The sequence below is a fragment of the Chelonoidis abingdonii genome, chromosome 8, assembly GCF_003597395.2.
Source record: "Chelonoidis abingdonii isolate Lonesome George chromosome 8, CheloAbing_2.0, whole genome shotgun sequence".
Lineage (NCBI taxonomy): Eukaryota > Metazoa > Chordata > Testudines > Testudinidae > Chelonoidis > Chelonoidis abingdonii.
The window spans coordinates 105,332,088-105,354,296 of record NC_133776.1 but is presented as its reverse complement, the minus strand read 5'-3'; the positions used below and the strand labels follow the sequence as shown (position 1 = coordinate 105,354,296).

Sequence of the window (22,209 nt, the reverse complement as noted above, 5' to 3'; positions counted from 1 at the left end):
ATGGGTGAGACATCATGAACAGATCTGACCTTCCAGCAGAGAGAGTGCAATGAGGCTGCTAGCCTGGGGTTCATGCCTTACCACTCCCTTGGGAAATGGTGCCAGAGTCACTATGGAACGTCCTGCTGTCTCTGCAGGCAGCTGGAATTCCTTCAGAAAGGGAGCCAGGCACAGGACAGCTCTGCGGGCCACAGTGATTCGCCCACAGAGGTGGCTGGATTCACTACTCCTAATTGGTTCATGCAGATGAGCACTGCCAGGTTCTCACTATAGACGGTTGCCGTTTCCCAATTCCAGGAGTGGGACAAGGGGCTGCAGCCACTCACACCAGCCCATTTACAACATTAAACACAAGCCTTTGAGCACCATATTCCCTCACCTTGTTCTCAGACTGAGGAAAGGCAGAGCCCCTGGCGCATCAGAGAGAGCAGAGAAAGGCAGAGTAGAGGTTTGAGCATATGCTGAAAAGTTGTGAAAGGATGAAAAACACCAAACAGCTGAGAGTGTGCCAGGCAGGTCTCCATTGCCCAGAGTCTGGCTAGAAATCCTGGGCCATGGCCAGAGGCAGCAGCTGGGAGAGGCAGTTTTGCTGACACAGCACCTGTGGCTAGGAGTCAGGCACTAGGGAAGGGATGAGGCAGGTAGGAGAGATGTCTCCGTCTCTACAGGCAGGCCGGCCAGCCGGGGTTGGCTTTGCCCAGTGACACGGATTGTTCTGTGCGATCTCTATAATGCCAGCCATGGCTGTGATGGCCAGAGCCCAGCCTGAGTGCCACTGCCCCTGGAACAGCTTCAGAGGTGAGGGCAAGGCAGGAATCTCCACTTCCACCATTGCTAGGCAGCAGGAGAAGAGGCAACACTCCATCTGAGTCTCTTGAGCTTGGGAAACCATTGCAGGCTCTGGGTCTGTCTCTCAATACGGGTGGGAAGCCACTGGGACACTCGGGGAGGTGCAGCCAGAGCTTGGTAAGCAGTTTCAGAGGGACCCACTGGTCCCACAGCAAGTCCCATCCTGCCTCTATCTCCTTGCTGAACCAGTTCCAACGGAGATGGCTCCCAGAACAGTTCTCAAAGGGTGGAGTTGTGCCGTTTGCAAGGGGATTCTCAGCTATTCTGAATGCAGGCTCTTTGGCGAGGGAAATGCACTCAGCCCAGCCCACCACATGGAGCAAGTGCTGGGGATTGCACACTTTGCCCTCTCTGGCCAGCGGCTACTTACGTTCCTGTCCGCTGCTCTCCTGGGCCAGGTTCTCTTTGCTCTTGTAAAATGGAAACTTTCGGGAGAGGCGGAAACTCTTTTTACGTTTCGTTTTGATCGACTGTGAAGAACATGGAGATGGAAGGGAGGACAGAAAAAACAAATGGTGTTTAACGCATGCACGAAAAATTAAAATGAAGACACAATGAGGATCTGTGGCAGGGCAATCACCCTCAAATGAAACCATGGAGATCACATGGAGACTATAATGCAGGAGAAAAATTAAGTGTAGAGAAGAATGTTTTAGGGATGTTGGAAGGTCGACTACCCAATCCGCTTTCCACCGGAGCGAGGCTGTGTCCCTAAAAGCCCCCTTCTCAGTCAGAAGTGTTCTTTATTAAGCAGCCAGGCTCTGACCTCCAGCCTCCTATCATAGGGAAGGCTCGTGCCCTTGTGCAAGACGGTCTGAGGTCAGCTCCACCCAGCCAGGGTGTTTTGCAATACACCTTTTGTTCACAGGTGATCTAGGGCTTGACCACCAGCTTATGGGATCACACACAGTGTCACAGGGAAGTTCTGCTACAATGTCAAGTGTCTTTGTTGAAATCTCCTGGCTGCCCCAGGCTGTCATCTCTGTAGATTTGTAGCCAAAACCCCCACAGCCAGGGAGGGGATCTGCTGTGCAGTTTGAACAGAAGCCTAAGAAGCAGCCCAGCCACACACAACTTGAGTCCAACTGGTCTCAATTGCTCTCTACTCAGGAACACTCTGGCTATCTTCCCAAGGGAGAAGCGTTACAACATTAGCCTCAGACACTCCTTTGCCCCTCTAGCTTCCACCTCAGGCCATTCTGGGCACCCCCACTCTGGCACTTACCCTGTTGGACTCAATCATCCCAGTCCGGGCGTGAAACTTCACTGTTTTCAATCTTGCACGCTCCTTCTTTTCCACCCTGATTAAAGTCAAACGAGAGAAAGCCCTAGTTCATGTGTGTGCAGCTCGCTGCCCTGCCCCAGTCCTCTCCACACGGTGCTTGCTGAGCTACATCGGTGGGCAGCAACGGGCAGAGGGTCACCTCTGCACCTGAATGGTCACTGCCCCATCCATGCAATAAAGCTCCCTCCGACACCCAAACCACCTGACCATGCCATCTGTGAGGACAGAACACTTGGGGGCAGCTCTGGGCCATTGAGCAGCTTCTGCTATTAGCAGCAGTTTGATCAAGCAGCTTGTCATGAGTCTAACCAGCGCCAGGAACCTGGAGGAGAGAGGAGACAGTGGGGAGCCTAGCCCTCAATATGCTGATCAACTGAACAGTGTGCCCAACACGAAGAGCCTTTCAGGGGGAAAGAGGGGTTGTGGCGCTGCCCCTTCCCAGGCACTCCTGAGGAAGGAGATGGATGGACAGACATGTTGCAGAGGCACACAGCAGAATAGCTCACCTCCAGGACGGATGAGGGTGAGGACACAGAAAGCCTCTCCCCTCCCCTCAGCTGGTCCCCCTGGAACTGGGAATGGGTCACAGCCCTCCGGTGTGCAGAGGCTGTCCAGGGAGCAAGCTCCACTAGAGAGGCTGAACTCTGCCCCAGGCCTTCATGCCATCGCACTGGAAAGCTGCCCAAAGGACATTCTCTGTCTCTGCAGACCAGGACCCTCCCCTCCCCCAGCAGGCGGCTCCAGTTCTGCCAGCAAGAACTGAGTACTGCCCCTGCCACAAGCAGAGCCCACCTGTACCCGCTGGCACCTGCACGTCCCAACCGCTCTGCCTCACAGCAGAAGGGAACAAAACATCGCTCCCATCTCACCCACCCCAGCATCTGTTTCGACATGAAACCCACAGAAACCACAAGCAGAGCTGGTGGTTAGCTGGTTCCTCCTCTCTCTGGGCTCTGTGGTTTCACATTGAATGGGACCTGGCTCACAGGCAGATCCTCGGTGGCACACAAGGCACAGGCTGCATGGCTCTGGCATTAGGGGCCTTGAGCTCCCCAGGGCTAGCAGGGCTGGGGACTGCAACTCCCATTTTCAACCATGGCAGAGCCAGACTCTCACCGACCGAACAGGACCAACTGCTCTTCTCATCTCCTTAGCTGTTTTTCAGGGAATTCACAGTCCAGGTCGCTTCAGGAGAAAGGGTCTCACTGCAGACCTATCAACAACCCCTGCTTCCTATTCACCCTGACCTTGATGGTGCACAGCCCCGCAGGGGACCAGTGAGCCGCCTTCTGGCAGCTCCCCGTGGGGGAGCAGGTCCATGCAATGCCATATAGGGGCACAGTCCCTGTGCTTGGCCAGACCCATTGTGGAGAATGTGGAGAGGGGAACAGGGCTGCTGCAGGGACACTCACCTTTTTTTGCTGGGGATGACCCCAATCTGCTCACTTTCTCCATGGGGGGTCACTAGTCTCGCTTGCCACCACTCATCATCTGAGGCATTGATGACATGCAGAATGTCCCCATAGGAGAAGCTGAGCCCCTGGCTTGGCAGGCAGCTGTCCCGGGTCCTGTCATAGTCAAACAGGGCTCTGCAAAGGAACAGAAGGAGAAGTGAGACTCTCCCCTGCGGGCAATGGTACAGGCCACTCCAGCAGCCGAGTCTGCCATAGCCAGTGGCTACTGTCAGACCAGGCGACATCCCATAACCTGCTGGGGCTCAGCTGGACCCCCCAAGGGAACCTGAGGCTGAAGTTACACATTTGAGATCCTCAGTAACCAGTTCATTCCTTATTCACACCTGGCTCTGCTGTGAGGACCTCTCCCAGCTTGAGACATTGACCCACATGGTGAGGCATTTCCTGGGCAAGTCGATCCCTGCTACTATAAAATTGGAGGCCCCCTTGTCCCACTCTAGCCCAACCCAGCGGGACCCTCTGACCAATGCTGTGTCCCCCTTGCTCAGAGGGAAGGGAGGCCAGAGATGTGAACAGCACATTGAGAAGATAAACTGTAAAAACTCCTGCAAGCTTCCAGGATCTCTGGTTTCCTAGTAACACAGAGCAAGTGGGTTTATTTAACCTGCCAGGGTCTCTCTGACATCCCATAACTTCTTCACGCAGTTTCAGCCCTGACCAAGATTAATGATAAAACATCTGCACTGTCCATACACACCACACTCAGGCTTCCCTCTCCAAGGGGAGATGGGAAAATTCACTGTAGATGGTCACCTATGAGCTCCCCTTGCTGATGAAGTATCATAACAGGCCAGACACCAGAGACTCCTACCACATGGTGAGGGGTTATTCTCAATCACGAGAGAAGCCCTCCCAATGTGCTTGTAGAAATGTAAATTGGCTGAAACAGGAGAAGAAACTGGAGAAGTGGCATATATACTCGTTCACAAATCGAATATTTTTGGTAAAAAAGTGACACATCAAAGAGCGGGGGTCAGCTTATAAACAGGGCTACACCAAATTTTGATGATTTTAAACTCTGTGGAATCATTGACTCCTTAATACATTGTCGTTCTGTTTACCTGGAGCGTTCACAGGCACGGAGCCCCTCGGATCCCTGTGGTCACAGTTCGCCATTCCCAGCCAATGGGAGCTGTGGGAAGTGACGTGCCACTTCCCGCAGCTCCCACTGGCTGGGAACGGCAAACCATGGACACTGCGAGCTGAGGGGCTCCGTGCCTGCAGATGCTCCAGGTAAACAAAACGTCCAGCCCACTAGCGACTTACCTTAACAGGCCAGGAGCCAAAGTTTGCCAGCCCCTGAAATATAGGGTCGGCTTATGAAAAGGTCATACACTTTTTGCTATTTTTACCTAACAATCTTCGGGGGTCAACTTATAAATAAATGGGCTAATGAATGACTATATACGGTAATAACCAGCAGAGGTTGTTGGACCAAAGAGGCAGGAAGAGAGACTGGGAGGAGGGGGCAAGAGTCAGATTTATCCAATTCCTTTCCACCAGATGCACACAGACAAAGGTGAACAGACAGAGCACAGAGATGCCACCCTTGCTCTCATTGTTTACCACCACCAGTATCCTTGGATGCAAGAGGAACCTCAAATTGCAGGAGGAGGAAGGGAGAGACTTGAGGCTTTGGAGCTCAGAACACAGTTGTAGAGTACATGCAGTTTGGGCTTCTTTTGTTTCTTGAGATACCTGAACCATGGACCAAAGATCCCAAATGCTGGCATCAGCCTTGCTGTGAGTGCTCATCCTACGGAGCTGGTTGCCAGCCTGCCTTATTAGGCGAGAGGGACGCATGCGACTTTTGAAGACACGTATTTTTTGTAGCTTCTTGAATTAATTGTGTTACAACACTAAGTCATGCTCCCTGCTCTGGTGATTTAATAGCAGGAGGCTGTACTGAGCTCGTTCTGTCTCAGCCCAGATTTCCTTGATGAAATTACTGATAGAAGAAAGCAGATCATCTCTGATCTCCCTTTCATGGAGACCCACTATCCACAGGTTCCTTCCTCTTGCTCCATCCACCAGGCCTGTCAATTCTTCCTTAAGCCAATCACTTGCATTTGTTTTTTACCGATTCAACCTGTGGCTAGAGATTCTCTGCCTTCAATACCCCCAATCCAGCAGAATTTCTTGAGAAAGTCATGCGCCAAACCAGCTCCAGTTACAGTCACTCTTTCATGCAGCGTCATTTGTTCAGAAAATACATGGGCCTTTTTGCAGGTCTATGAACATTTTTTGTATTGCAGCATCCTCACTGCTTGGGGCCCAGAAAGGCTAGGAAGGGCCCAGTCCACATCAGAACTGTCTCCCCACACCTGCTTCCCTGCCCTGGGTTTGAAGAAGTTGCCATTTAATATTTTGGATGGAATCAAAGAAGTCCTGAGGGTGCCGTTCCACTCCTAATCAGCTGAGAAGCTAGCAGCTCTCTCCCCCGAGCTCCTCCCCCAGGACCTCTCCTTAGGAAGCTTTGGGCTGGCTACATACAGTATGCGAAACAGCAAAAGCCAAATGGCTGTAACCTACAGTGTGTGTGCAATTAACAACTGAGAACAAACTTTACCAGAGCAATAAAGCTGAAGCCAGTGCATGCCAAAGGAATGCCACAGTTAAAACATGAGAGAGAAATACTAAATATCGCAACACACATTCTAAAAGCAACTCAGCTCTTGCGCTTGCCAGCTTCAACCCGTCAGCCTCCAAAACCCATTCCTCCTGCATCATAAACCTTTCAGTCAGCTGCACTCCACACATAACCCACAGACTGTCCTCCAGCTCCACACCCATTACCGGCCAGGTATACTTACTCTCCATATAGAGACCACACAACCCTCTCCTATCCCAACTACCCATTATGATCAAAGAGACCCACCATATTCTTCATGTGTATTCCAGAAACAGCTTCCTCCCACACAGAGCAGAAGCCCCAGTCTAGCAGTCAGGACAGGGAGGACAGCAGCAGTGTTCTCTCCTTATTTGCCCTTTGGATGTGAGTCAGACAGCTCTGCACCCATGTACGCTGCAGAACTCAGAGTAGACCTGTTCTCCAAGCCAGGCTGGTACATTGCTCATTGAGCAAGGAGGAGAGAAGAGAATTGACAGGCCTGCAAAATGTGTTAACCTTTTCTCTGTAGGCAGGGATTGGAGGCATTTCTAGAGTTGTGCTTAAATCCCTTGTAGACAGATAGGGACAGCCACACAAACAGGTCAGGCCATTTTCAGAATTTACATTGACATTTTACACATGTACATTTTATTTCAGAGACTGTGTGAACTACAAATATGTCTGAATATTTATCTACCTTCCCTTAATAGTTCCCTTCCACACTTTTAAATGCTTCCTGCACTAACAGTTTATCTAATGTATTTTGTTTGCAAAGCAGGAGTTCCATTGTTAACATTTCTGAGCAGCAACAAAGATGGATCTGATCATTTCCGTCGAAGGGAAAGGAACAACACTTTTTCTACGCAAGTTTTGAGGGGAGTGAAGACAGAGCTTACACTGGAATCCAAACCACAGCTCTATTTGTGAAGCTGCCCCCAAGTACTTCCACATACAGCAAGTTTTTACATGACCTCAAATTTCCAAAGCAGCGTGACCTGCTTCCTTCACACAGACACACTCATTCTGCAACAAATGCGGGAGTACAGGTGAACCGTCACTGGCGTGTGCCACATGTGGCTGCAGAATGAGACTGGAAGCCTGGCTTTACAGCTGACTTCACTTGAGCTAGAGGAAAGCTCTGTTAACTGTTGTCATAAGAGGACCCTTATGTTCACTCTAAGATGCAACTAGCTCCTAGCTTCCTGTGATCAAGCAGGATCCAACACAACACACACAAAATCCTCTCCCCCTGGACTTGGTCTTTACTCTGTGGCTCTAGAGCAGAATTAGACTCCAGTAGTTTCCTGCACAGACTCTGGCTCCGGCTTAATCCCAGGCCTCTAACTCATCTCAGAGTCACTTGGCATTCTCTCATGCAGAACTGGTCCTACACAGAGCTCCACAGCCTGATGGCCTACACCACACACTAACTACTGTCCTAGTCCCTAATAACTCTGCTCACTGACCAGCTGAGTTGGGTATTAGCTTCCAGGATGATTAGCCAAGTAGTAATTTGGGCTAGACAGGTTAGACAGCTACAGTGTCAAGTCAGATAATAAAACCAAACTTCCTGAATTACTGGGGAGCGATGGAGGCTAAAACTAGAGCTTCTAAGAGAAACTTGAGTTGTTGCTGTCTTTTTAAAGATCTAGTCTTTCTAGTTTTCACATCCAGCCCTTGAGCCCCAGACAACATTTGTGCATTTACAATCACATTCCTCTATTCTTAACGTGTTCGTCTCTCCCCTGTTGCTGTGAGACCTCCCTGAGACAAGAGGGGAAGCAGTGACACTGGCTAGAGACAGCCTGTTGTCACACACAGGAAACACGCTGAGGCCAGAGAAACTCTTTTCTTTCTCTAATGACTTTCAGTTCTAGGAACATGATGAGGTGAAGCTTATAACAGTGGAAGGTACAAATGTCTCAGTGTGATTTTTTACACTGACTGCGCCCCTTTAACTGGGGCTCCATAGATCACAAAGCAACAGGCCTGCGGTGTGTCTCAAGTAGCCTCCCAAACCATTCCTTTAAAAACATTTCCCTCCTGTGTATAAAAGGAGTCTGATCTCCTTCCCCTGAACACTAACCTGGAGGGGAATCTATTGCAGCAGTGTGGGGAACCCTGTGACAGCGACAAGTCGGGCATGGCTGGGGTCAGGAGAGCAACACTTGTCCCTTTGGTGCACGCCAGCTGGTAACTGCTGACCCAATGACTAAGTCATGCAGACCCTCTGAACCAGTACAGTCACTACAATGTGGCTCCCTCTCTGGTTTCTCACACCTTGTTCTCGGCTTCCCTGGCTATGTTCTTTCTGTGGGATCTTTATTTCCAATGAGCACGACAAGGTCTCAGCAGGAAAGACCCAGGAACAACTCAAGGCACTAGCAACTGAGAATGTCTCAGTAACCGCAATCCAACCCTGCCTCCACAGTGCCATTCCATTGCCACTCTTCAGAGCAGATCTGGGAGCTCAGGGGTTCACCATGCCCTTTCAAAATTGGAGTCTGCGCCTTCAGATGCCAGCTCATATTTGCAACCTTGAAAGGAAGCCTCATACTGTGTTTGGAGAGAAATTCCTCAGGATCCACCCCAGCAAAACCCTATGCTCCAAGCGCAAGTGCAGGGAAGCCAGGTGGAGAAGCAGAAGGGAATCAGATGTCCATGGTCTGTACCTAGCCACTTGTGCGATATTCACCCCAGCTCTAGCAACCCTGGTGCAGTGGTGCTGCCATCAGGAAAGCCCTTCGGGACACCTGGGATTCCCCACGGAGCTGGTCACAATGCCCCAACATCCAGGGAGAGGAACGAGATTCCCATTTACAGCCCCTTCACACAGCAGCTACTGCAGCACAACCAGGCTGGGGAGAGTGAGTGATCAGAGTCAGCTGAATGGGCATTTCTGGAACTTCTGGACTACAGCAGAGGGGAAAAGGCACTTCAACATCCCAGGCAACTCCTGGAAGCAAAAGCACTTGTCCTATGACTCTGCTACCATCTGACACCATCTACACCAGCGATGTTAAAACCTGGGGGTCCCTGCTGTGGGCACTGCTTTCACTCACAATGAGCGAGACAGGAACCATATACATTAGAGAGTGGGGGTTGGGGAACTTCACATAAAACCCCAGCAGAGCCACAGTTTACTGCCTTTGTCCAGTTTAAGCATCCCAGATAATCCAGCCCCAATCTGTCTCCCGGGAGACCATTCCAGGCAACAACGGACAAGCCACATCCAAAAACACACTTCTTTTTTGTTCAGCAGTCAACCCAGGACTAGAAATTCAAGTCAAGATGTCAGACGTAACTTCCCCTGCCTCAAGCTCTGCACTTAGGGTGAGGGAGCCAACAGCAGAAAATGGCAGGGTCCTTTTAGCTAAGGGCACATAACTCCCAGAGAGGTGGAGCTTTTGAAGCCAATGGATTAAGGCGGTGTGTGTGGCTGGCAGAGCCTGCTTGGGAGCAGAGTGATTAGAAATATAAAGAAATGTGAGAGCCCAGAACTGGTCAGGCAGGTTCCAGAGTAAACACAGGCCCTTTGAGCATTCCTTCAGTCTCCAAGCTGTGAACTTGCTGCACACACACAGAATGTACATGCAAAAACCACACCATCTCTGCCTTTAAACACAGGGAGCTAGGGAGTTGGGTGGGTATATTACTACAGGGTAAATCCAGTCGCTCACAAAGGAATTAACTAAGCTGAGTCCAGCCACCCGATGCTCAGCAGGACAAACATGACCAAAGAACTATTCCTCTCCCGTGAGACTAACACAGGGAGAATAACAGCTAGTGATGCTTACACAGCTGAGGCGCTGAATCCTGGCTACAAGACTGGATCAGTTCAGAGAAAGGCCTTGCTGCATTTCTGGCCATACAGCTGCGCACACACTGCTCTGTGAAGGTACCTCTGCACTGCAGTTAGACACTCGGGGCTGGTCAGTGCCAGCTGATAGGCTAAGGGACTCAGGCCCTCAGCCCCTTGTAAACATTTGGGCTTGGGAGTTCTGGGACCCTCCCACCTCACAGGGTCCTAGAGCCTGGGCTCCAGCTCAAGCCTGAGTGTCTACACCACAATTCAACAGTCCCTTAGCCTGAGCCCAAGTCAGCTGCTGTGGGCCAGCCAGGGGTTTTTAACTGCAGCGTAGACAAACCCTGACTATGTCCATATTAGATCACCCAGTGCATGGTCAACAGGGCGTGCCTGGGGGGAGCCAGGCAGTGTTCAAAAGAGCTGTTATGGCTTGAAGAGATGCTCTGTGCAACAGTTCAGCTACCCTCATGTGTTAGGAGAAACTGCTGACGCTCTGCAGAGCCAGCACAGATTTGGGAAAAGGGAACTGGGCCCCAGACTGGCTCAAAGAGCAACCCAGCTGTCCGACCTACCTACCTAGGATATTCCCGAGGGGTCTGTCACCTTGCTATCTCAAGGGTTAATTGGTCTGAGCCTGCAGAGGCACCTGGGCAACCCAAAGGCAGCAAGGTACTAATGAGAATTCCTGCACTCTGGCAACTAGCAGTACAGCAATAGTGCTCTGTGGCTGAAGCAGGCATCACTTTGGGGAGGGTCTGAGGACAAAAAGCTGTATACATGTATCACTGAGAGCTGCATCTGACCTGCAGAATCTGCATGACCGTGACAAGACAGGAGAAGGAACACTGCTAGTGGGCCTCAGGGGGAGTTTAACACTGACAGCTAGAAGGTGAGCTGCGAATCCTGCCTGGGTTTGGCAATCTGATGCAGAACATGGAGCCGCGCTCTAAGGCCTCGCCTATACTAGGTGCACATTAGTGCCCATCATCGGCCAACAGAAGCATTCTCAAGTTTAAATCAAGACTGGATGTTGTTCCAACGCATACCGTGTGCAGGCAGAGGATGCCCCAATCTCTGCAGAGTCAGACACCTGAGGGCAGGGAGGAGAAACCGTGGTTCTATGAATCAGTGATACCAGGCTGTGCTGCACTGCCCTCCTCCTCAAGTGCTTTTTTTGGGGAGCTGGGGGCAGGCAAACAGACCCCGCTCTGGAAATGAGCTGCCTTATGTCTAGGATTAAAGCAAAAAGCAGACCCATGGAGAGCACCCACAACAGGGATCCACAAATGGGCACGACACACTTGATTAATCCTGGATCTCAGTGAGATTCAGCCAGGGCCCCAGACCATACACACAGCACGGCCGAAAGCTGCACGCCACCACTTCCAAAGTGGTTTAGGGATTCTAGGTGCCCTATCTGAGATTGCAAGGCCCGATTCTTGGGGGCAGTAGATAGGGTGCTCAGTGTTTCCTGACAATCAGATAAAAGTCTTGGCCTCAGAATGTACACAAGGCTGCCGTGCTCTGTGAGTGACAGCAATTGTCTGGGGTCTCCAACACCAGCCCTGGGGAAAGGCTAGATGCCCTAGAAGGAAGCCACCCTCTTCAGCTGCATTGCAATTGCCAGGCTGGAGCAGAACTATGGGCATCCAGCTCAGTACCCCAGTACCAGACGACCCTAGGGCATCTGGGCTTTGGAGTGGGAACAGAAACTAGAGCATTCAATGTAGCAAGAGGGTCAAGGCAGGGGCAGCACAGCGGTTGGTCCCCGGCCTCACTCCCAGTAAGTTTTACATCTATTTCCTGGCCCAGGTAAAGCCTTATCCAGTATCTCTGGAGCCAGTTCAGATACACTTTGCCTCTTGGGGCATCACAGGGCTGGCATTGGGGTGTGGTGTCCCATGAGTCTATTCATACTGACCTACATCTCACAGGGGGAGGGGGACCCCCAGTGTGCATTAAACTACGGCACAATCACATTATCTTACAGAGAAGTTTAAGGGGTGACTTGATTGCAGTCTAAAAGTACCAACACTGGGAACAAATATTTAATAATGGGCTCTTCAATCTAGCAGAGAAAGGTCTAATGTGATCCAGCGTCTGGAAGTTGAAATCAGACAAATTCAGACCGCAAATTTTGACAGTGAGAGTAATTAACCATTGGAACAGTTTACCAAGGTGCATGATGGATTCTCCATCACTGACAATTTTTGAATCAAGATGGCCTGTTTTCCTAAAAGCTCTGCTCTAGGAACAGTTTTGGGGCAGGTCTCTGGCCTGTGTTATACAGGAGGTCAGACTAGATGATCACAATGGTCCCTTCTGGTCTTGGAATCTATCAGTCTATAAACCAGCTTCAGAGAGAAAGGCAGGAACTTGTGCACAGCTCACCAACAGCAGGGGAGGTCTGGGGTATCCACAGCCAGGGAATGCAAGTGTGTTCATTTCAAGAATAGGGGGTTATTTCCTGCTCTGGAAGACAATAGGGCAAGCGTTTCCCCTACTGATGTCATGCCATATACTATGGGATTGCCTCGGAGGATTGACTAAGGCAGTTTGGCAGCAAACCTTGTAATTACTGTCCTGTCCACAGCACGACAGCTCAACCAGTTTCATCTAAATCGTGCTCGAAACTACCCCACCCAGAAGGGCTGGGGCAGGGCTCTTCAAGACAGGTGTAAAATGGCTTTGAGAAGTGTGGTCACAAACCACAGGAACCACTGACAGTCTGTGACCGAGTACAGTTTAACCAGACTGCCATGAATGGGTGGTTAGAGATGAGCCAGGGGAGGGGCAGGCTGAGTTTAAAAATCATGCCATTTCAGTCACTTAGGCTTGTATGCATTTATGCATCCCAGTAGGAAGGAGTGGAGTGGTCACCTGAACCACATCCCAGGAACAGCCCTTTTCAGAGGGAAGGCAGATGTACATGCCAGCTCCTGTTTGGCCCAAGGGGGACGCTGCACGACCTCCCTGCAAGGCCTGACACCTGGCAGACAGAGAACAGTACAGACTGATAGGAGGCTGACAGCTCCGCACTGGGATGTTCTCTTGTACAGTATCAGAGGGTAGCTGTGTTAGTCTGGATCTATAAAAGCAGCAGTGTCCTGTGGCACCTTATAGACTAACAGACGTATTAGAGCATAAGCTTTTGTGGGTGCATCCGATGAAGTAGGCATTCACCCACGAAAGCTCATGCTCCAATAAGTCTGTTAGTCTATAAGGTGCCACAGGACTCTTTGCTTCTCTTGTACAGGTGTAGCTCCTCTCCTTGCCCCTTCCTCAGGTGCCCCAGGCAATTTGGGTGAGCAGAGTGAGGGGGAAAAGATAATTCTCTCCTGGCTAGTCATCATCACTTAGGGCACGTCTACATTATGCGCTCGATCGATTCAGGGGGCAGCAATCGACCCCTGAATCCTCTCCCATCAACTCTCGTACTCCATCAGGAGGAGAGGCACAGGTGGAGTCGACGGGTGGGTGTCAGCCATCAATTACCACAGTGAAGACACTGCGGTGAGTAGATTTAAGTACGTCGACTTCAGTTATGTTATTCACATAACTTGCACTGACCCTCCCCCGCCTCCGTGCAGACCAGACCTAAGGGAGCCAACCTGCCTTTCCATTGGCTGAGCACAGCAGTGAACTGCCCACCAACCCCCACGCCCTTCCACAGCTCAGCTCCCAGAACCAGACCATGATACTGCACCCACAAGCCACCCTTGCTCACCACCACCTTCAGCATCCAGCACTTCGGTGCGCCAGTCAGCACAACAGCTCCTGCCGTTTACGATGACATACCCAGCCCCCACATGCAGCTCAGCTTGGCCTCCCAGGGCTGGCCCCAAAAGGAGAGGGTGATAGCATGACCAGGGCCTGGAAATACCAAGGGGCACATCAAACCACAGCTTATTTAGCACTAGCCCTGCACCTTTTAATTACAAGCCCGAGAGGGAAAATGCCAGTCCTCAGGAGAGCGACCATCAGAAACAGATAACTTGCTATTGGCCAAGCGCTTGGAGTTACAGAGCAGGGCCGGAGTCCCCGCCAGCAGCGGAGCCAGCACTCCTCTCCTGGGAGCTCCACTGGCTCTGCTCTCCCCTGGCTGAGTGCCACAAGACAGTGAGCAGCTCGCCCAGACAGCCCCACCCAGGACCCTTTCCTGGCAGCCCTCATGGAGCTAAGGTACAGCACAGACCATGGACTAGAGCCATCAGGAGAACTGGACCCCCTTGCACCAGTGAGGTCCCCATGCTACAGGACAGGAGGTATGGCAGAGCCCTACAGGCTTGTCACACTCTACACAGCTAAAGCAGCCTGTGTCACTCACACAACCCTGGGCTAAAGAGAAGTGGACATGGCTAGATCCGTGGAAGGGGAGCCCATGGTGCTGCAGCAGGGATCTGGGAGGCGGAGGGATAAAGGGGCCATAGCAGCTGTCACTTAACTCATCTCGTTCCAAACTTGACTCTGACCCATAAGCATGTCCAGGGATCAAAGCGATAATCCAGCTATAGAGCTCCCCTCCCATCTACCCAGATCCTGCCTCAGGGATGTGGTGGGGGTGGGAGGAGAGGAGTCCCACAGAAAGCATCCTACACCCCGACCACAGCCCCTGGGGGTGCAGCAGCAGTGAGAGCCCCAGCACAGATCTCCAGTCCCTCCCCCTCAGGGTATGAACCCACACCCCCAGCTGCAGCCAGCAGAAATTCCCTTTGCATTGCATGCCAAAGTGAGCTCGGGGGTTTTACATCTTCCACAGCATCCACTGTGGGCTCACTGCACCACGGAGCTGGCCTGCTACATACAGCAAGCTGGGATGTGCACCAAGTTCTGAGAGTCACCTGCTTGCCCTCCCTGTCCCAAGTGCCTCCTTTGGGAAAACGCAGAGAAGACAGATCTCGGACGTCAGGATTCCAGGTCAGTGCTCACTCCAGCCCCTGGCAGCCTCACTTGAATTTCTCCTCCCATTTCCTATTGGTCCTTTTAGTCTCAAATGGCCCACTCCCTGGAGAGTCAGAGACAATGCTGCCCTGAGCCTGGATTTGCCACAGGCTCTGTGCAAAGAGCCCAGCACCAGGAAGCGGGTGCATCTCAAAAAGGGGGAACTAGAGATTCAATGCAATGCAAGGCCTACCTCAGTGCAACGTTAGGGCTTGGTATTATAGGCAGCAAAGTCACAGCTTCCTCAGCAACATGCACTTGGCCTCATGCCTCTCGGGCAGTCTGTATCAAGGGCTACAGTGAGGCTAAGGTTGGACAGCACAGACTCTGCACAGGTACATGGACCTAGCCAGGGCTGCTGTGGAAGCCAGAGTGCTGGGTTGAATTGTTAAGCTACAAGGTTGCACTTAGATTCTATTTCCCCTACCGCCTGGGGGCCAGAGACATTTCTAGGAAGACAGGTTCACTTGAACAGCCAAGCTCCCTCCTCTCTAGGTTAAGGAGGGTGATGAAGCTTACAGCCTGCAGGGCCCTCAGTGGGCTCCAACAGAACTGCATTTGTCAGCCAGCTTTTGCTCAGGTCTGGCCAGAAAGGAGCCCCTTGCCGAGGGCACGTGTGCGCCACGGAGGGGACTGCCTCTCTGGACTGTAAAAAGCCACCTTGCCCTTTGGTGAAGAGAAATCTCTCCCGGGGGTTCTGCAAGCGAAGGGCAGAGATTCCCCCCAGAGACTGGCCTGGTATAAACGCTCAGAGGTGGGGCCTAAGCTGCAATGGCCTCTGCCCAGCAGGAGCTGGTCACTGCAGAGGTCCCCCCCCCAGTAGGTGACTCCAAAAGGTGGACAGAGCACCCGACACTTCACTGCAGCAGGGGTGGGGCACTGCATCAGGCAGAACGGCCTCACACTGCAGTTTACCAAGTGAAGGCTTGGGGTGAAATCCTGGACCAATGAAGTCAATGAGAGTTTTGCCTTTACTTCAGTTGGGATAGGATTTCACCCTTAGCATCTGAACTATGTCACCCAAACCTCAGCAGCCCCGGGGTTGGGGGTGAGGGTTCCCTGCAGCCCCCTCCTCGTGAGCCTGGGAAGGGGGGAGGAAGTGCATCTTACCGGACATAGAGAGATCTCTTCTCGCTTGTCCGGAGAGAGCCCGACCCAGAGCTCATGCTGCTGTTCATCATTTGTTCTCTTAAATCGTGGATTTTGGATTCGAAACGGCTGTACTCTGTGGAGAGAAAAGGGATGGTTAGTGAAGGGAGGGAGCTGGCCTGTCATACCCCCACCAAACCACCCCGGTCCCACGGAGAAGGGAGAGCCAGAAAGCATGTTCCGAGGTTAAAGAAGCTTCGTAGAAAGGGGGCAGGTGCAGCCTAGTTGGAGGGAACGCAGCTTCTCTCAAACTCAGACACAGGACAAGGGAGGATGAAACTGCAGCATCAAACCAGATGCATCTCTCTGCTAAGATGTGTGAACACAAAGTGCACGCACACGACGCACAGAGCAGGCGCTGCCTCCTTAGCCCCAAATCTAGTCTATCTGCAAAACAACTAGTTCTCTGCATTGGGGAGGGAACTCCACCGCTTGCCATCCTCGAGTGCAGATCCAAGAGCTGAGCAGAGAGCTGCCAGCAGGTATGTGGGCTAGGTGCTCCAAACCTGATCACATTTCCAGTGCGGGGCCTGATCCACCTGAAGAGAGGGGCATGCTGCACAGAGCACTTCCTAGTGCAGGGCACTGGGCTGCAGAGAATGGAACCAAGCATCCTAGTGCTGGGGCAGCCAGCTAGTGGCAGGAGCAGTTGCACCCTCTGGGGACTGTGCAACAGCCCAGTGTGAGGGGCTCCCATTGCTGCTCCCAAGCCAGCTACTCCCCAGTAGCAGCATAGACTCATTACCAAAGCATTTCAAAGGAAGGAATGACCAATGTTAGTCACTTAACTCACCCCCGCAGGTGCTTGGATACTACGGAAAGATAACAGCCTAGCTAAGAGAAAATCCTGCGCAGCTCTAGGCTCACAGCTCGCACCGGAGCTGGGCTCACTCTCCAGTTCCAAAGGCCTCCCTAGTTTGGGGACCCACTTGGAAGCAGCCCCCCAGCCTGTCCCTCCCCCAGCCGGGTGTCAGTGTACATACAGGCAGCTGGGACGGGGTGACTTGGGAAGAATCAAAGCCAAGCCTCAGCTCTGAGAAGGCAGGAGGATGAACATGACAAATTTACTGCATATTCCCCCACCCCGCCAAGAACCATAGAAGAAGCTGAACAGTAACTCACTGGCTGGGGAAAGCTCCAGAGAAACTGGCAAGACCCTGCAGTGAGCTGCTTGCAACCTCCTTCCTAACACCTGACACTCCTCCCAGCTCCCTCATCAGACTGCCAGGCTGACCTTCAGCTGGGTGTAAAGGTCAGGGAAGGAAGGCAGAGGGTGGAGACAAGGGTTCTGCTCACCAGAAGCAGCTTAGAGAAATTTGCTCCTGTGCTGCCACTCACTCTGCTAGGGGATTTCTGAGCATTTGCACAGTGAACAGCGGGACTGAGACCACCTGCCCCAGACTCCAGGGCGGCTGCACTCTCCTCTCACTAGCACCATTCCTCAAAGTCTCATTTGGGGGGGAGGAGGAAGCTCCCTCAGGGGCAGTAAAGAAAGGAAGCCACTGATCCAGCCATAGCACAGCAAACACACAAAGTCACTTCCTGCTGGAGATACAAAAATCTTAACTTTAGCTATTGGATCACAGTTATTTTTAGTAAAAGTCATGGACAGGCTGCGTCTCAGAAGCCTGCAACCAGTCCATGGGGGAGAGAGGGACTGACAGTCTAAGCCCCAACCGGGGGGGGGGGGGGGGGGGGGGGGGGCCCCCCCCCCCCCCCCCCCCCCCCCCGGGGGGGGGGGGGGGGGGGGGGCGTGCGGCTCACAACTCCTCTGGCCCCGCAGCTGCAGGCAGCAGGGGCTGAAGCAGTCACATAGGTCATGGAATCTGTGATGAAATCATATCTTTTTACCAACAGTCCACAAATCCTATGAGAAAGAGACACCCCCCCCCCCCCCTCACCACCCTGCTCCGGTATAGCAGGCACTCCCGGGGAAACATCTGCCCAGGCCACCTGCCACGCTCAGAAAAGCTGTGTCCTTATCATTGCATATACAGGCCCTTTCTGCCTCTTTCCAGTATGGAGGCACCATTCACATATGTTGAAAACAAAATACAGCCACAGATTCCACCAAGAGATAGATCCAGAGCCCAGCAGCAAAAAGCAGCCTTGGCAAAATCAAGTCTCATTCAGTGCCAAGCTGCCTCAGCTGGGTGGGGAGCACAGCACACAGAGTGTGCTCAGGTCATGTGGGGGTGGGGGAACTCTTATGTTTTAACCATTCTTTGGTTGATTCACAGAGCAGAGCTGCCTCCCAGCCTTCCTCAGTTGGGAGGATCAGTGCAAGACAAAATCCTGAGCAGGGTGAGGAGAGAGAACCGGAATCAGGGAACTTAAGAGTTGTATATGGGGAGCAGGGGAGACAACCATACTCCCCAACGCAAGTGCTGCACCGTGGCTTGAATTCTTCCTGCTTTGCAGCCCAGGGCTCCCACAGAGTCTCCTCCTTGGTAACAGGCCTACTGCAGCTACTTAGCAAATGATGTCCTTTCATTTTCTTCCTAAAAAGGTGGGGCAGCTGCTGCTAGAGCTGAAGACATCCTTAGAAATGCACTAGGACCTGGACACCAAGCAGAGCTACTGCTCTAATAGCTTTAGGGGGACACCATTGTTTCTTGCAATGCAGTTTAGACTCAGCATTTATCTCCCAGACACTCTCCCTTCTTTTAATGGTCATGTTGCTATTGTGTTCTACCTTTTGCTGCACCAGTTTCCCCCTCACAAAGTACTAACCCAGCCCAAAAACTACAGCCGCATAATGGTAGGGTTGAATGGTTAAACACGCAAGAGTCAGGAAACACCAAAGGAACAGAAGCAACTTGAATCTAGGAGGTTTGGGTTTTTTTTAAACAAAGACTGAAGAGTCTTTTCAGGTCCTGTGCAAGACCCCAGACAACGTGAGCTTTTCCTGACACACTTCCCTTCTCTATGATGTTCTCCTCTTCCCTCTCGCTGTGAGATCTGACAGGCGAAGCAGAGACACTGACCAGACACATCATGCTGTCACACACAGCAAACACATGGAGGACAGAGAAATATTGGTCCTCTTCTTTCACTTTTCGTGCCCCCTGATGTTAACATGTTTTTGTTAGAAGTATTAGGGGAAAATTCAGTCACTGTATGGTGTGTAAGCTGATGGCGTGCCTTTAATTTTGTCCCCTGTGCAGGTACATTGATAGTTTACATGGTCACGCACTCTCTCAAATACATCAGCATGACCGTTTTTACTAACCTTAGATACATACCTATGTTAGAGCATAAGAGACTTTGTACCCTTGTAATTTCATCCGATTTCTGTCAGAATGGTTCAACCTTATCTTTACTGGCAGACTTTTTAGACATGCTCTCTTCACTATAAGGTAGCTAAGGTAATTACATATTACTTATTTTCTTGTTAAGCCAGCAGCACAGCCATCCTTGCATGCAATTCAGGAGCTCAGAGAGGTTGTTAGTTGCAGAGCTAAGTTCACAGCTGAGACTCATGGAATTTCACTGAGCTGCGTATGGGGGAACTGTGTCAGCACAGCCCCACTGAAGTCAATGGGGCTCTGTATAGGACCAGGGCCTACCTACACCACAGAACTTTGACCACGAGTATGTTGTAACTTCTGTCATACACTGTACATAAACAGGGTTCTCTGTACTACTTTTTCACAAAGCTTTCATGGATTGATTGCCTGGCATACACAACTACAAGATACTGCACATGTATAGCAAAGCTGTACAAAAAGATGCGTATTACGTGGCATTTGAATAACAGTATGCGACAATATAATTAAAGACTACCATATCAACACAAATGCTCAAAGGGGGCGGGGTTAGGGTTATGCAACCTGAACTCTTGGCATTTCCTGACTTTCCACCCACTTAACTGCGCAGTGGCAGCATTCTTGGAACAACCTTTTTATACTGAACTGCCACAGTGAGGCTAAAAAACAAAGGGTCTGAGCTGGAGATGCACAGAACAGGCCTCTGAAGCTCTGCTGGGTTGCACAATACCCCAAAGCTACACAATGTTCAAAAGAAGGTCATATGGATTTTATAAAGTCAAGAAAGTCCCCCAGCTCACTCCCCAGGAAGTAAACTTGTTTTGCCCAAACAAGGGAAAATGGGCTTCCACGAGATGGTTGGGGGAGCCTGGGCTAGTTCTCTCTCTTCCCCTACCTGGGAGTTGCAGGAGCTCCTTTGCCATGTGGTGCCCCCAGAAAGGGAACTTAGGCTGCTGGGTCTGGCTTGCCCCCTCCTCGCCCCACACTTGCTACAGGTGAGCTGAAAGCTCCAAAGTATTGCCAGCACAGCATGTGTTGCTGCTCCAGTAGCAGCTGGAGTCCTGCCTTACAGCGTTCCTGTTAAGTTATTCTGACAGGCTGCCACAGTTTTCCTAAGGAACAGAAAAGTAAAAAGGAAACTGGCAATTTTTTTTAACACTCTACCTCAGCAAAAGCTGAACAGAATGTCATGAGACAAAGACAAGACACTTCTCCAGCCATAGGGCATCCCCTTCTCTAGAGAAGCGTTATTCACTACGTTTCATTACAAGTGTATTAAATCAAAGATAGATCCTGGAAAGGCAGATCTCCACTGCTTTTCACCAAATGAAATTAATATGCAGCAGGTTTAAAACAAATAAAAGGAAGTACTTCTTCACGCAGCGCACAGTCAATTTGTGGAACTCCTTACCTGAGGAAGTTGTGAAGGCTAGGACTATAACAGGGTTTAAAAGAGAACTGGATAAATTCATGGTGGTTAAGTCCATTAATGGCTATTAGCCAGGATGGGTAAGGAATGGTGTCCCTAGCCTCTGTTTGTCAGAGGGTGGAGATGGATGGCAGGAGAGAGATCACTTGATCATTGCCTGTTAGGTCCACTCCATCTGGGACACCTAGCATTGGCCACTGTCGGTAGACAGGATACTGGGCTAGATGGACCTTTGGTCTGACCCAGTACGGCCATTCTTATGTATATGCTGACAAGAGGCCACGATAGTCATTTGCTGTGAGAACACTCAAACTCCATCATCTGCTTTTTAATCAGGAAGTTGATTTTTTGCAAATTTCAGTTAAAGTCAAAGAGCCACATATAGGCTGACACCAAACAGCCCAGTACAACCCAGTTGGTTATTTTGGTTTCAGTTACCCAAATCTAAGGGGGAAGCTTTCTGGTTTTGCTCTCAGAAGATGAAGAAGCAGTTTGGGGCCCAGCAATTGCCTTTCTATGTAAGTGGAACTAGTCACCATTGAGTTTCCTGGGACAGTAGATGTCTGTCCCTTCGGGGAGAGGCTGACAAGCAACGCTGGCAATCCAGCCAGCTGCTGCAGTGTTCCTAGTGAAATGACAGACCAAGAGTCCGAGACCCAGCACCTACTCCCCAAGCCTATAACAGGCTAGAACATTATTTGCGGGTCACACATGGCTTCCTACCCCAGAATCTCCATCAGATGCCCCCTCTGCTTAGCTCGGTCTGGCCACCATTGGAGGAGCCAGACGAAACATGGCATCCCCCCATTTCAGAGAAGCACCACCCTGCACATACCCCCAAGCACTCCACTGGGTCACAGCGTATCTCCCACATCACTAGAGGAAGGAGTCCAACTCCCTGCCTTTCCCACAAGCTGTCCTGAGTTGATCAGGGACCTCCCAGCCCTTGTTACACACAAACCCTCTCTGCCTGTTGACAGATGAACCTAACTCCTGCCAGAGAAAGCCAATGGCTTGGTTTAGAAGGAGACAAACAGCCGGAAAGGGACGGGGGCAGGTTTAATATTAACTAGCAGCAGGATCAGTGTGGAACAGCTCACTAGCAGGGAATGGGGGGAGGGGAGTGCTCTAGCTGCTGCTGCCAGCCAGGTAACCATTAGCCACAGCAAAGGCCAAGGAGCTAAGCAGTGTCCACAGACACACCCCTGCACTAGAGCAGACTAGACCAGCGTTTGCTCAGGACACCAGGCAATGACTGGCTCTCCAGCTGCCTAGAGAGGCAGTAAAGATGTTGGTTCTGGAAAGAGCCCAGGTTACCAAGGTGCTCTGACCCTGCACCTCTAACCCACCACTCAGAGCTTTCTTTCCTGCAAAGCCCTGCATTTCTGATACG

The 22,209-nt window shown here is 51.3% G+C and overlaps 1 protein-coding gene across 8 annotated transcripts in view; it reads right to left on the bottom strand.

Moving 5' to 3' along the window:
• The window catches only part of DLG3 (discs large MAGUK scaffold protein 3), a 180,045-nt gene that overhangs the window by 15,113 nt on the left and 142,723 nt on the right, over positions 1-22,209 (bottom strand). For 5 of the 8 annotated variants that reach the window (XM_032797359.2, XM_032797365.2, XM_032797410.2 and 2 more), the window contains 4 exons: positions 16,080-16,194; positions 3,547-3,723; positions 2,075-2,150; positions 1,220-1,319 (listed from right to left, as the gene is read on the bottom strand). In XM_032797359.2, coding sequence (XP_032653250.1) covers positions 1,220-1,319; positions 2,075-2,150; positions 3,547-3,723; positions 16,080-16,194 — 468 coding nt within the window. The remainder of the gene's footprint in view (positions 1-1,219; positions 1,320-2,074; positions 2,151-3,546; positions 3,724-16,079; positions 16,195-22,209) is intronic. The other 3 variants (XM_032797373.2, XM_032797382.2, XM_032797400.2) reach the window with 1 other exon arrangement.